We start from the raw sequence: 13,705 nt of genomic DNA, 5'->3' as shown, positions 1-13,705 counted from the left end.
ATCTTTGTGCACTCTAAGAGATAGGGTCGGCCTTGGGGCAGGGCAACCAGGCCCACGGTCCAGGGCCTCAAAAAATCGGGGGCCTCAAAATCGGCAAAATAGATTAATAAAAAATATATCATAGATATTAAATATAAAATTTGCTAAATTTACATCAATCCGTATCATTAGCACAACTGTTATTTGTATGCCATGGAATTGTGATGGTTTAGTGTTCGACACTGCAGAAGCAGTTTTTACACAAAAAGCTTTTTGGCTTAGATTTAGATAACCTGTGCTGCATAGAGAAGCAACTCTCAAATAGAAATGAAATAATAAGCATCAAGACAAAAAGTTTTTTTTTCTTATTCAAGCATTTTTGTTTTTTTCTTTTATAATTTCATAATTTTATTTTTTTATGAACAACTATGGTACATGAATTTCCAAAAAATAATTATATTAATATAATTAAAAAAATCATATATGCATCTCATAAGGTTTTCAAATTTATAAAATAAATTTTAAATTATATATAAATTATATTTATTTTATATTCAAAAAGACCCATCATATAATAAATTTATTTATTTTTAAATTTATATAATAAAATATAATATATTATTATTTATGTCTAATTCTATTATTTTTATTCTATTTTATTAAAATATATATTATTAAATTTTATTTTATAATAATATATTAAAACTTAAGAAATTCCGTATTTGTCCTGGCCTCAAAAATGTCGGCCTTGCTAAGAGACCTTCTTCGTCGTCGCCATTCCTTGAAGGACTATCACTCTTCTCCGCCGGAAGGACACCGTCTGAGGTATGGTTTGTCGGTTCTGCATCTGGGTTTGTATTAGTAACTGTTAAGTCTGACTTTTGCATGGCATTTGATGTAGGTTCTAGTTCTTCTGGCGGCTCTAAATCCGTTGGGATCGGAGATAACAGATCGGAGGTTGGGTTGCCATGAAAAGCCCGGAGTTGCGAAACGTGGATCACCGGGTGGATCCATGACGAGGCCGGAAGATCCAGTCTGTATGCTGTTTGACCAATGCTGTTCTAAACCGGTTTAAAACCAAACTGAATGGAGTAGTTTTACTATGTATTAAAAACCGGACCGGCCGGTCGAACCGGAAACCAACAAGATAACCGGTTTGTCAAAATCGATGTAAACCGTTAAAACAAAACAAAAAAACTGACGGACATCACAGAAACTACCAAACCAATTTTTTTGTTTATAACTCCTCGCCGTTCTGACTATATCACTCATTTTCCTCAGCACCTCTTTGAAAATTACTCAAATTCACCACCGCCTCCTCCTCCCACCACCGTCTTCAAAACACATCACCGTAACTGTCGCCGGAAAATTCAGTTAATTTCATGAAACCCAAAAGCCACATATTCAACCACCCAACACTCCAAACACTACAACAAAAATGCAACAACCTCAACAACCTTAAGCAAATCCATGCCCAAATCATAACAACTGGTCTTTCACTTCAAACATATTGCCTCAGTCACCTCATCAACATTTCCTCTAAATTCAATTTATCCTATGCTTTCACCATCTTCAATCACATCCCAAACCCATCAATTTTCCTCTACAACACACTCATTTCATCATTGATTAATCAAAATAAAAATAGTGAAAATAAAATTAATCTAGCATTTTCACTTTATAGTAAAATTCTCACTCACAAAAATCTTCAACCTAATAGTTTCACTTTTCCTTCACTTTTCAAGGCTTGTTGTTCTAACCCATCATGGTTTCAATATGGTTTATTACTTCATGCTCATGTTTTGAAGTTTCTGAAACCACCTTTTGATCTTTTTGTTCAAGGCTCTTTGCTCAATTTCTATGCTAAATATGGGAAATTGTTTGTTTCTAGATATCTTTTTGATCAAATTGATCAACCTGATTTGGCTACTTGGAATATTATTTTGAGTGCTTATGCAAACAGTGTGAATAGTTTTGATGATGCTGAATTTTCCTTGGAAGCTTTGTGTTTGTTTTGTGATATGCAAGTGGCTAATGTAAGAGCTAATGAAGTTACAATTGTTGCATTGGTTAGTGCTTGTTCTAGTTTGGGTGCTGTTAGTCAAGGCTTTTGGATTCATTGTTTTGTGTTGAGGAATAAGGTTATGGTGAATAGGTTTGTTGGAACTGCATTGGTTGATATGTATTCGAAATGCGGGTGTTTGAATCTTGCATGTCAGGTGTTTGATAGTATGTTTGATAGAGATAAGGATACGTTTTGTTATAATGCGATGATTGGGGGTTTTGCTATTCATGGTTATGGGAATCGAGCGGTTGAGCTTTATAGAAAGATGAAATTAAAGGGTTTAGTTCCTGATAATGCGACGTTTGTGGTTACGATGTTTGCTTGCTCTCATGTTGGATTGGTCGAAGAAGGGTTGGAGATTTTTAAGTCCATGAAGGAGGTTCATGGGGTGGAACCAAAACTCGAGCATTATGGATGCTTGATTGATCTTTTGGGTCGAGCTGGGCGGTTAAAGGAAGCGGAGGGTTGGTTGCAAGATATGCCGATGAAACCAAACGCTGTAATTTGGAGGTCTTTACTTGGTGCAGCAAGACTTCATGGAAATTTAGATATGGGAGAACTTGCTCTCAGAAAGTTAATAGAGTTGGAACCAGAAACTAGTGGAAACTATGTTCTTTTGTCGAATATGTACGCTAGTGTCGCAAGGTGGAATGATGTGAAGAGGGTGAGGATGTTGATGAAAGATCACGGTGTTAACAAGCTTCCGGGTTTTAGCCTGGTGGAGATAAATGGTGCCATGCATGAGTTTCTTACAGGTGACAAAACGCATCCGTTTTCAAAAGAAATATATTTGAAGATTGCGGAGATTAATCGAAGACTACAAGAATATGGTCACAATGCGAGAACATCAGAGGTTTTGTTTGATGTAGAAGAGGAAGATAAGGAAGGTGCACTTTCTTATCATAGTGAAAGACTAGCCATAGCATTTGCTCTTATAGCGTCTCCTTCGAGTTTAGCTATAAGAATTATTAAGAACCTTCGAGTTTGTGGCGATTGCCATGAGTTCACGAAGCTTATTTCGGAGGTGTATGGAAGGGATATTATAGTTCGAGATCGAAATCGGTTTCATCATTTTAAAGATGGGAGTTGCTCTTGTCTGGATTACTGGTGATAACAATTCCAAATTCACCTCACAGCAAAATTAGTTCCTGCATGAAGATATATAGTTTGCTACATTCATTAGAAATTCATTTTATTTATAAGATCATTTAGTTGCATGAGAAACTTACTGTATGTATAATCAATATTCTACCTTGAAATACATCTCTAGTATACTCCTTCAGTAGCACTTGAAAAAGTAACTCATCACTATAAATGTTAAGATAAACATGTAAGCCTTTGAAATAATATAATATGTTTAATGTGAATCTATGCTGGATTGTTGTTTACCCATCATAATAGTTTAGATATGTTGATATAACCTTTTCTGCATTTTAATGTCTCTAGAACTCATATTTCAAGAAGCTGAACAGTACATTAGCCTCTTTAGTCTTTTCAACATCCTAATCAGTTTCCTCTGAGTTAGATCCACCTTCAGTTTCACCGCTTCAGTTCTGGTCAGTATGATATGGTCCAGAAGACAATCACAAACATGGCACATCATCTAGTGTCATCGACATCTCCAAACCGATAGATGGAAACTTCTAGTCTCCTCGTGCCACCTCTAAAAATATACCATCAACAAGCCTGTGTGAGTGTGTCGATGCTTCATAATGTGAAGGTTATTCATAGCTAGATCCATTTGGTTATGTTATCTTGTACTGATTTTGTTTATAACAGATAGACGGTGGTTCAAATTTATCAAATAAAATTAGTTGGTCTCAGAAGATAACATGCTGCAATGACGTGTTCTACGTGAATGTGCCATTTACCTTTCCAGATTTCGTCAACCCCGCCGGGAAGAGAATGGCTAAAAAAGAAAAGATACAATTAAACGTGAATGCTGTTAATGGTAGTGAGATTACGTGCAAGACAACAAGTCATCCCACGAAGGTTAATATTTGGTTTTTCAATTTTTCGTCGCATTGCAGTTGAAATTTCACGTATGATATAACCAATTAATCATACGTGTAATGATGTGCTTTTGTTCCCTGACTACACAGGAAGTAAAGCGCAATGCTGGGGGCATAGGTTTCTCACATGACACTGATGTTCTCTCTTGGTCAAAATTTGATTTTAATTTCTCATATACTGTAAGACTCAATGAGGGCTTTTAATATCATTGTTAGTTCTAGCTTCAGTGGAAAGCTTCACTTATTGACATGTTACGTAAATACAGGTCTCTTCTAATCAAACAAATGGAGGGATTATTTTGGAATCTGCATATGTGGATGATGATGATCAAAGAGATATGTTTTGCATGTACCTTTCTCCTGGAAATCTTCAGGGTAAGAAGGTTAGTATAAAGTCTCTAAACTTTGTTATTCTCTTTTTGTTCTCATTACCGATTCTATTCTAACTTTGGATTCACTTCTAATTTATAAAAATTTCTCAATTAAAGTAAATTGTGACAAAATTTTCTGTAAGTATATAGTACTTGTTGTGAAGTTTATCCAATTTGTCTAGGTCTTCAGGAAAGACATTGTATTCGTTATTGACATAAGTGGAAGCATGCGAGGAAAGCTAATTGAAGATACAAAGAATGCATTATCAGCTGCTCTCTCTAAGCTTGATCCCGATGATTCGTTTAGTATTATAGCATTTAATGGAGAGATATATCAGTTTTCAACTACAATGGAATTGGCTTCAAACGATACTGTTGAAAGGGCCGTTGAATGGATCAACATAAACTTTCTTGCTGGGGGTGATACAAATCTTTTGCATCCATTAAACATGGTAACTTATATATTCATGCAAATTTTCCTTTTTCTTGGAGATGAGTTTAGTTTATGAGATTAATAGTTGTGCACCGAGTGTAAAACTTTTCTATCAAATCACGCTTTGTTTGCATTTGTGTATTATATATTTATGCTGCCTTTTCTTTTCAGGCAATAGAGATGCTATCTGATGCTCGAAGACCAGTTCCAATTATTTTTTTATTTACAGATGGAACTGTTGAAGATGAGAGACAGACTTGTGACGTGATAAAGAATGGGATCAAAGGAGAATCAATATTCCCCCGAATTTACACTTTGGGCATAGGTATCATTTCTCTTTTCTTATATATAAAAACTAAATCAAAATTTGAATATTATTGAGTTATTCTCAAGTTGGAATTTTTAATATTCTAACTATTTTCATTGTTATTTCGTTCACTTATACTAATCATCAGATCTCATTCAACCCCAGGTTCATTCTGCAATCACTATTTCTTGCGGATGCTAGCTATGATTAGCAGGGGCCAACATATTGCAGCCTTGGATGTAGGCAAGTTCTGAATTTAAACTTAAAAAAGTAAATATCGTTTTCATTGTTTATCTTTGTTTTGTTATAAGTTTAGTTGCATCGTTGGGTTTTAGAGAAATTTTGCTTATCAACATTGGTCTTGTTTGGATAAACAACTTCATTAAACGCTTGTAGCATAAGCGCGTATCGTATAAATGTTTATGTATAAACTATTTCTATAACAAAAATAAAATAAAATCGAATAACTTTCATATAAGCTATGAGATGTTTTTATAAGTTGCTATTCATTTACTCTCTTAATTATCATAAGTTCTTATGATAGTAGATTATTTCAAATAAGTCAATTCAAGATGGTCCGTTGACAATAAATATATGCCTAACAAGAGTCTGGTTGCCAGTAAAAAAAAGAAAACAAAACAAGAGGTTTTTTTACATAATATATGCATCTTAAACGGAGAACCTGATCATGTCAACTTTGCTACTCCATGAATTAAATGCTTTACACACTGAGTTTGCATACAAGTTTCATGTAACTCATCCAAAAACCACTAGCTCTCTTGTGAAAAAATAACACCCCACTCTATGTCTCTTATTTGCAAGAGATGTATAGCTATTAAAGGAATGATTTACTTAACCTATTCTTTGTCAAAGAGAAGGTGCAGAACAGGCCACTCCTGGTCACACATGTTCTAGGTCACATGTAGGGCCGGCCTTGGGGCAGGGCAACCAGGCCCACGGTCCAGGGCCTCAAAAAATCGGGGGCCTCAAAATCGGCAAAATAGATTAATAAAAAATATATTATAAATATTAAATATAAAATTTGCTAAATTTACATCAATCCGTATCATTAGCGCAACGGTTATTTGTATGCCATGGAATTGTGATGGTTTAGTGTTCGACACTGCAGAAGCAGTTTTTACACAAAAAGCTTTTTGGCTTAGATTTAGATAACCTGTGCTGCATAGAGAAGTAACTCTCAAACAGAAATGAAATAATAAGCACCAAGACAAAAAGTTATTTTTGCTTATTCGAGCAATTTTTTTTTTCTTTTACAATTTCATAATTTTATTTTTTTATGAACAACTATGGCACATGAATTTCCAAAAAATAATTATATTAATATAATTAAAAAAATCATATATGCATCTCATAAGCTTTTCAAATTTATAAAAATAACTTTTAAATTATATATAAATTATATTTATTCTATATTCAAAAAGACCCATCATATAATAAATTTATTTATTTTTAAATTATATGATAAATTATAATATATTATTATTTATGTCTAATTCTATTACTTTTATTTTATTTTATTAAAATATATATTATTAAATTTTATTTTATAATAATATATTAAAACTTAAGAAATTCCGTATTTGCCCAGGGCCTCAAATATGTCAGGACCGACCTTGGTCACATGGTCTCACACCCACATCAGCTTGAGGTGGACTATAAAAGCACTGGTTCAGTTAAACTAGCTCAAGTCCATGAGAACTTGTTGTAGACTTACCCTACACTAGCAGACCTTTGTAACTAACAGTCAAAGACGCTTAGAACTGTTATAGCAACCCTAACAAACTGACTAACATGTGTCAGTCAAATTTAACTTAGATACCTTCTAGCACTGGTCATCAGAAGGCCTATAAATAAGACCAATCTCAGTTGTAATCATTACACAATTAAAAATTCTACTTTAGGTTCCAAGAAAATCGTGAGCAATATTTACAATTCTAATAACTATTTTAAACGAAGTTAGATAAATTTTTGATTGGCCATTACTATTTGGTGTGACTGTGAGTAGCATGTTTTTCACCTTTTCTAATTAAAAAAGTTAGTTATTAAACATTAAAAGTATTTCCAATGTGACTGACCTATTTCAGCTATTTATTACCAGATTTGGTTGAGCCTCAAATGCTAAAACTGTTTAACAAAGCTTCATCTCTTGTTCTTGCAAATATCACAATGGACATACTTGATGACCTGGATGAAGTTGAGGTAGACCTTTTACTGTTATCTGGATAGAAAAAAACACTTTATATGCCAGTGACTTGTTTTTCTGCCTATTGAATTCTGCAATTTCCAAATCCCATGGGGGATATGAAATGATTTTGTGTTGCACTTAAATTATCTGTCGTGATTTTTTAAATTTCAACTAAATTTCTTAAGAGGTTCTAATTGTGTTTCCTCATTGCAATTCTGTTGCACTGTATTTTTCATTAACAGGTTTTTGCAAGAGAACAAATAGACTATCTTACTTCTCAAGCATGGCTTACTAACAATAAACAATTAGAACAGAAGGTTTGTTATTTCTTTTTGTTTGTTCTTACTTTTTGTCACATCATCCCATGCATAATGTAGTCAAGCACAAGATCTTCAGTAGGATCGGACGGCTTGTGAAAGATTGTGAAACTCGGATCCTTAGCATGGAACGTAAGATCCTACTGAAGAGAAAAATGGTACATATATGTACACAGAAACATACACAAAAACATGAAAATTATAATACATGCCCAAAAAAAAGCCTCAACACATTTTTTTTACGATCTTACTTCAAAAAGCTCAATCTTGACCACACCGGCAGTGAAAAGATCTTTCTTTGATCGTAGCACTCTCAGGCCTCCTTAGCACACGATCCAGCGTTCGATCTTGACTACACTGCATGCATTCACATGCTTAAGTTGAAAATTTTTAATTCTAGTTATAATGGTCCCTCTATTGGATATTCAGCCATTTAATATTTTTGTGCCACGTCGTCATTTTAATTTGCAGGTTGCAAAACTAAGCTTACAAACTGGCTTTTTGTCGGAGTATACACGTATGGGAATTCTCGAGATTGATCAGCTAAAGAAATCCAAGCAATCAGATGGAGCCAAAGTATGTATCAAAAACCAGATATTGATATATTGAGTTTAAGAATTATATATGATGTTATACTGCATATAACTCAGTTATGATAGAAACTTTTCTAACTGTTGTTTGAAAATCATGACAAAAAGGTATCAAAAAACAAAGGTGAAAATGTCCAAGGTGAGAGAATGCTTTTGCTTCCAAAGTTAGGTATAGGCTTTGGCAACTTGACTGCAACTGCTGAGAACACTCCACCAGGAGCTGAAGATACGAAATTGCCCGATGGGGCTGAAATCTTTGTTAAGGCAGCCACAGCTTGTTGCGGCAGCCTCTGCAACCATTGCTGTTGTTCAGATATATGTTGTGCTGGAAATGAAAGTTGAAATATAAAAGTTGTGTATGATTATATTTATTTATTTTAATAATGGTTAATTGTTTGTAGTTAATTGTTAGTTGTTAATTGTTAGTATAATTTTTATCTCTCCTTTGCAAACACATGAATTTATGACCTCCAACTAAATTAATCCTTACCTCAGCTAGCTCAAATCATTTGAGATCACAGCTTGTGCATCGTTCTTATCATGAAAATGTTTTATAGTTCATTTTCCTTTGGATTTGTGTTGTATTAGGTTTTTCAGGAGTTTAGGTCAACATATTAAATTTGCAATAGGAAGTCAATTTTCATTTTCAAATGTAATATCTGTCAAAAATGCGAAACACACTTTCTTTCAAACATTTTCACTCCTTCCCTTTGAAATGATCTCTGTTCTTATTTTACATTAAGAAACAAAAACATCTCAATGTACACCAATAATCTCTCTTCTTATTTTGTGAAGAAATTGTGAAATCTGAATATAACAGGGTTTACCTAAGTTTTGCCTAACAATTGTTGCTCCTACTCATCATTTCCAGTGATAATAATAATGTCATCAAGTACACCAACAATATAGTTACTCCCCCATGGTCACTTTGACTTTATTTGAAGCACAAAACTACAATAAATTTAATGAAACTTCCAAATCACGCTAGTGGCTATTACTTTATTCCATATAAAAACTTTCTTAACTTGCACACAATGTTGGTGGCAGTATGTTTCATGATACCGATGAGGTACATCCATGTAGATTCTTCTTCAAGCTCATCATGAAGAAACGCATTTCTCATATCAAGTTGGTGTATGATCTAATTGTAATTAGTCACTAAAGATAATATCGCGATGACAGTATTCATTTTTGCAAATAGAGCAAATATCTCTTAATAATCTACTATGTGGGTTTGAGTGAATCTTTTCACTACCAATCTTGTCTTGTACCTCTCACTCTCTCAAAGACTCCTCAGCCTTGTATTTAATAGCGTATAGCGTATACCCATTTGCACATAGCGGTTCCTTTCCATTTGGTAGAGAAACTAAATTCTAAAGTATTGTTCTTATCCAGTGCCTCATTCTCTAAATATATGACTTGTTTTCATTTCTTGTTGGAGAATGCTTTAGGGAGAGAGGTTTGTATTGTTATAGTTCTCTGATTTGTGAGGAAGGCTTTATGGGTAGGTGAAAAGTATTCAAAGATAGTTGGATAGAGGATAAAATGACTTTTTGGTACAAGTTATGATACCTTTTCTAAGAACAATTGGAAGATATGTTTGTAGTGTGATGGTGGTCGTGGTGTAATTTAGTTGGGTTTTGGCTCTTGCTCATGTGAAAATTTATAAAGTGAAACACTATAATCAAATTTAATTTCAAGAGTGTCACTATTAGTCTCAACCTCAATCTTTGATTCGAGAGTAATATTATAAAATAGAAGGAACTCATCTTCCAAACTATTATTTTACGTTGAAGATGAGTTTGAAGGAATTAATTTTCTTGTTCACAGAAAATGACACATCTTGATAAACGAAAAAATTTATGAGATGGTGGATGGTAATATTTATTATTTTGTTGGATGAAAGAATATCTTATAAAGACACACATTAAGGTTTAAAGATCAAGTTTCCCTCTACCATCACTATTATAACTATGGATAAGGAGATGTACACCCAAATAATTTAGAATTGACATTACTAAAGATGATCATATTAGGATAAAACAACGACAAGACTTTCATAGGAGTTTTGAAGGTATTGAAATTAGAAGGAAAACAATTTATGAGATATGATGCAATTATAATTTATGAGACTTTCACACGTTTGGTCTAACAAGTGCACATTTTTTCTATCAGCAATGTTATTTTGTTGGGGTGTTTTAACACAAGATTCGTGAATGCTACCTTCATGTGTAGCAACCTGCCCTAAAAATTGAGGATTTAGAGTCGCCACCTATTCTGAAGGGCGAATAGGAAACCCTACGCAGTTTAGAGATCGGGGTAAGATTATTATAATCAGGTCGAGGGAAGGTGTTAGGCACCCTCAACCCTTTCCTATGACTTTGAATCTAGGGTTGGCTAAAATATTCAGGTTTAATAGCTAAGGAAGTGAATAGAGAAAAAAAAAAGAGATTTTATGGAAGGAGACTCGCCTTGGTTATCCAAGTGCCTACGTATCTCCTTAGGGAGAATCAGAGTCAACGTAGTTCGGGCACAGGGTTGTACGTCTTTGAATTAGTATGAGGTTGTTTGAAGGCTTTTTGAGTGGCCTATCGTAGTTTTTGAAATGCGAAGTTCGAAGGTATTTTGAATTACCTTATCGTAGTTTGAAAATTGCAGAGATGAAAATCTGTAGTTTCGTGGTTTAGTGTGTTTTGAATGTTTTGGGCGTACAACCCTGATTTTAATTTGTTACCATTAGTTGCAATAATCAATAGGTTTGATTACCATGGCTAACAGATTGAAGGGAGGATTGCTAACCACTATAATCGATAGATTCGATTATCACGAATAGCAAATGTGCGTATTTTAATTATCGTTACTCCTCATAATCGATAGATTCGATTACAAATAATAACGAATTTTGATAAAGGGAAAATGCTAATCATCGTAACCAATAGCTTTGGTTAAAACCATTTAGCAGAATAAATTGTTATTTTAACTTGTATTTTATTATTTAAAGGATTGATTATTACCTGATTATTACCCACCGCGATCAATTGATTTAATCGAAGCGAATAATAAATTAAATCCTAATACTTTGGCCAAATGGCCAGTGGGATTGGGCAAATCCTAACGCATCTTCCAGGGTTTCTTGTCATTTTCATAATTAAAGATCGATTAAAATTAATTAAATTGAGATGGTCGAATAATCAGGAAATAATCCTAAGATTAATTATATTATTAATCTAATTCTATCTTATATCTAACCCTAATTAAAACAAACTAATTAAATCCTATTAATCATCATTTAATCTAAATAATAATATTTAAAGAAAATATATATATATAGAAAACCTGGTTTCATCCTGTGCTGTTGCTTATTCCTGGAGCATGGTATGCCTTCAATCCTGGTGCGTCAGATCTGGACATTTGCGTGATCTTGTGGCTTCAGCGTGAGGGAATAGAGTAACTAGGGTGAGCGCGCGTACACCGGATCCATGAATAAGCAGAGAAGAAAGATATTTTGCAAAATCCTGGGATCGAACCCAGGTCTTATTAGACACAATACTGTTAGAACAAGATTTGTTCTTATCAATTATCTTAGTTTTGATGATAACAATAATATGAATTTTGCTTAAGATAATATGGTACTCTAATCCAATGCAATTTCCCTTTCAGGAAATATATATAAAGAGTACGCATAATTCAGCGCTCAGAAGTTGTATCTCAAATGGTTCAGCATGCAACATCAGAACATGGTCTGGCAAGACATCAGAAGATGGTCGAAGCAGAATCAGAACATGGGTCTATGGAAGCATCAGAAGAACATGAGATCAGAAGCACTGAAGATCAGAAGATGGTATCACGCTCAGAAGCACTTCAAGGTCAGAAGATCAGAAGATGCTATGCACCAAGCTGTTTGACTCTGATGATATTCAAACGTCGTATTCACAAACATCAGATCAGAAGGAAGTACAGGTGGCAGACTACGCTGACTGACAAAAGGAACGTTAAAAGCTACTAAAGGCTACGTCAGTAGACACAGCGTGAACAAGGCTCGAGGTAGTTGACAAAAGCGTATAACATTAAGTGCATTGCTGTACGGAACACGCAAAGCATTAAATGCATTCAACGGTCATCTTCTCAACGCCTATAAATATGAAGTTCTGATGAGAAGCAAGGTTACCAATTCTTAACAACTCTGAACGAAAAGAAACTTGCTGAAACGCTATTCAATCAAAGCTCAGAATCTTCATCAACTCACTACATTGCTGTTGTAATATTTTAGTGAGATTAAGCTTAAACGTTAAGAGAAATATCACAGTTGTGATTATCGCTTTTTAAGAAGCATTTGTAATACTCTTAGAATTACATTAAGTTGTAAGGAACTAGAGTGATCAGTGTGATCAGTATACTCTAGGAAGTCTTAGCAGTTGGCTGAGCAGTTTGTAACTAGAGTGATCGTGTTGATCAGAATACTCTAGGGAAGTCTTAGGAGTGAACTAAGCCTAGAGTGATCGTGTTGATCAGTAGACTCTAGAAAAGTCTTAGAGGGTATCTAAGCAGTTGTTCCTGGAGTGATCAGTGTGTGATCAGAAGACTCTGGAAGACTTAGTTGCGGACTAAGTGGAAAACCATTGTAATCCGTGCGATTAGTGGATTAAATCCTCAGTTGAGGTAAATCATCTCTGCGGGGGTGGACTGGAGTAGCTTCGTTAACAGCGAACCAGGATAAAAATAATTGTGCAATTTATTTTTATCGTCCAAGAGTTAAAGTCACACTTATTCAATCCCCCCCTTTCTAAGTGTTTTTCTATCCTTCAATTGGCATCAGAGCGCCGGTTCTAAGGTGCAAGCACTTAACCGTGTTTAGAAAAGATTCAGGAAGAGAAAAACGCTTCATTTAAAAGATGGTTGATGAAAGTGAAAAGTCTACATCTACACCTGCATCTACATCTGGCTCTGCTGAGCAATACAACGGTAACAATGGTTATACTAGACCGCCGGTATTTGATGGTGAAAACTTTGAATACTGGAAAGATAAACTGGAAAGTTACTTTCTGGGTCTAGATGGTGATCTATGGGATCTTCTAATGGATGGTTACAAACATCCAGTAAATGCCAGTGGCGTGAAGCTGTCAAGGCAAGAAATGAATGATGATCAAAAGAAGCTTTTCAGGAATCATCATAAATGTAGAACTGTTTTGCTGAATGCTATCTCTCATGCTGAGTATGAGAAGATATCTAACAGGGAAACGGCCTATGACATATATGAGTCCTTGAAAATGACTCATGAAGGAAATGCTCAAGTCAAGGAGACTAAAGCTCTAGCCTTAATCCAGAAGTATGAAGCCTTCAAGATGGAGGATGATGAAGACATTGAAAAGATGTTTTCGAGATTTCAAACTCTGACTGCTGGATTGAGAGTTCTTGACAAAGGATA

At 34.5% G+C, this 13,705-nt stretch overlaps 1 protein-coding gene across 4 annotated transcripts; it reads left to right on the top strand.

The window, feature by feature from the left end:
• Window positions 1-713: 713 nt before the first annotated feature.
• On the top strand, window positions 714-9,289 carry LOC131594994 (uncharacterized). 4 transcript variants are annotated; one of them, XM_058867201.1, is made up of 11 exons: window positions 3,168-3,734; window positions 3,828-4,036; window positions 4,147-4,236; window positions 4,323-4,439; window positions 4,618-4,879; window positions 5,032-5,185; window positions 5,333-5,410; window positions 7,287-7,387; window positions 7,616-7,690; window positions 8,162-8,266; window positions 8,389-9,289. In XM_058867201.1, the coding sequence occupies exons 3-11, from the start codon at window positions 4,184-4,186 to the stop codon at window positions 8,620-8,622; spliced, it is 1,179 nt and encodes a 392-aa protein (XP_058723184.1). In that variant the 5' UTR covers window positions 3,168-3,734; window positions 3,828-4,036; window positions 4,147-4,183; the 3' UTR covers window positions 8,623-9,289. The 4 variants fall into 4 exon arrangements, 3 of the variants coding, with proteins under 3 accessions (XP_058723184.1, XP_058723183.1, XP_058723185.1); XM_058867200.1 differs by having other exon boundaries at window positions 3,824-4,036; window positions 4,610-4,879; window positions 8,389-9,280; XM_058867202.1 differs by lacking the exons at window positions 7,616-7,690; window positions 8,162-8,266; window positions 8,389-9,289 and having other exon boundaries at window positions 3,824-4,036; window positions 4,610-4,879; window positions 5,333-5,437.
• The last annotated feature ends 4,416 nt before the right edge of the window (window positions 9,290-13,705 follow it).

The sequence above is a fragment of the Vicia villosa genome, linkage group LG4 (genome assembly GCF_029867415.1).
Source record: "Vicia villosa cultivar HV-30 ecotype Madison, WI linkage group LG4, Vvil1.0, whole genome shotgun sequence".
NCBI lineage: Eukaryota > Viridiplantae > Streptophyta > Magnoliopsida > Fabales > Fabaceae > Vicia > Vicia villosa.
This window is presented reverse-complemented; position numbering and strand designations above follow the sequence as displayed.

Excerpts from the sequence above, each read along its gene's own strand:
- LOC131594994 (XM_058867200.1), top strand. The coding sequence starts at position 3,678 with ATGGAAACTTCTAGTCTCCTCGTGCCACCTCTAAAAATATACCATCAA. Across the intron at positions 4,440-4,609 it reads GAAATCTTCAGGGTAAGAAG|GTCTTCAGGAAAGACATTGT; the intron begins GTTAGTATAAAG and ends CAATTTGTCTAG. Across the intron at positions 7,388-7,615 it reads ATGACCTGGATGAAGTTGAG|GTTTTTGCAAGAGAACAAAT; the intron begins GTAGACCTTTTA and ends TTTCATTAACAG.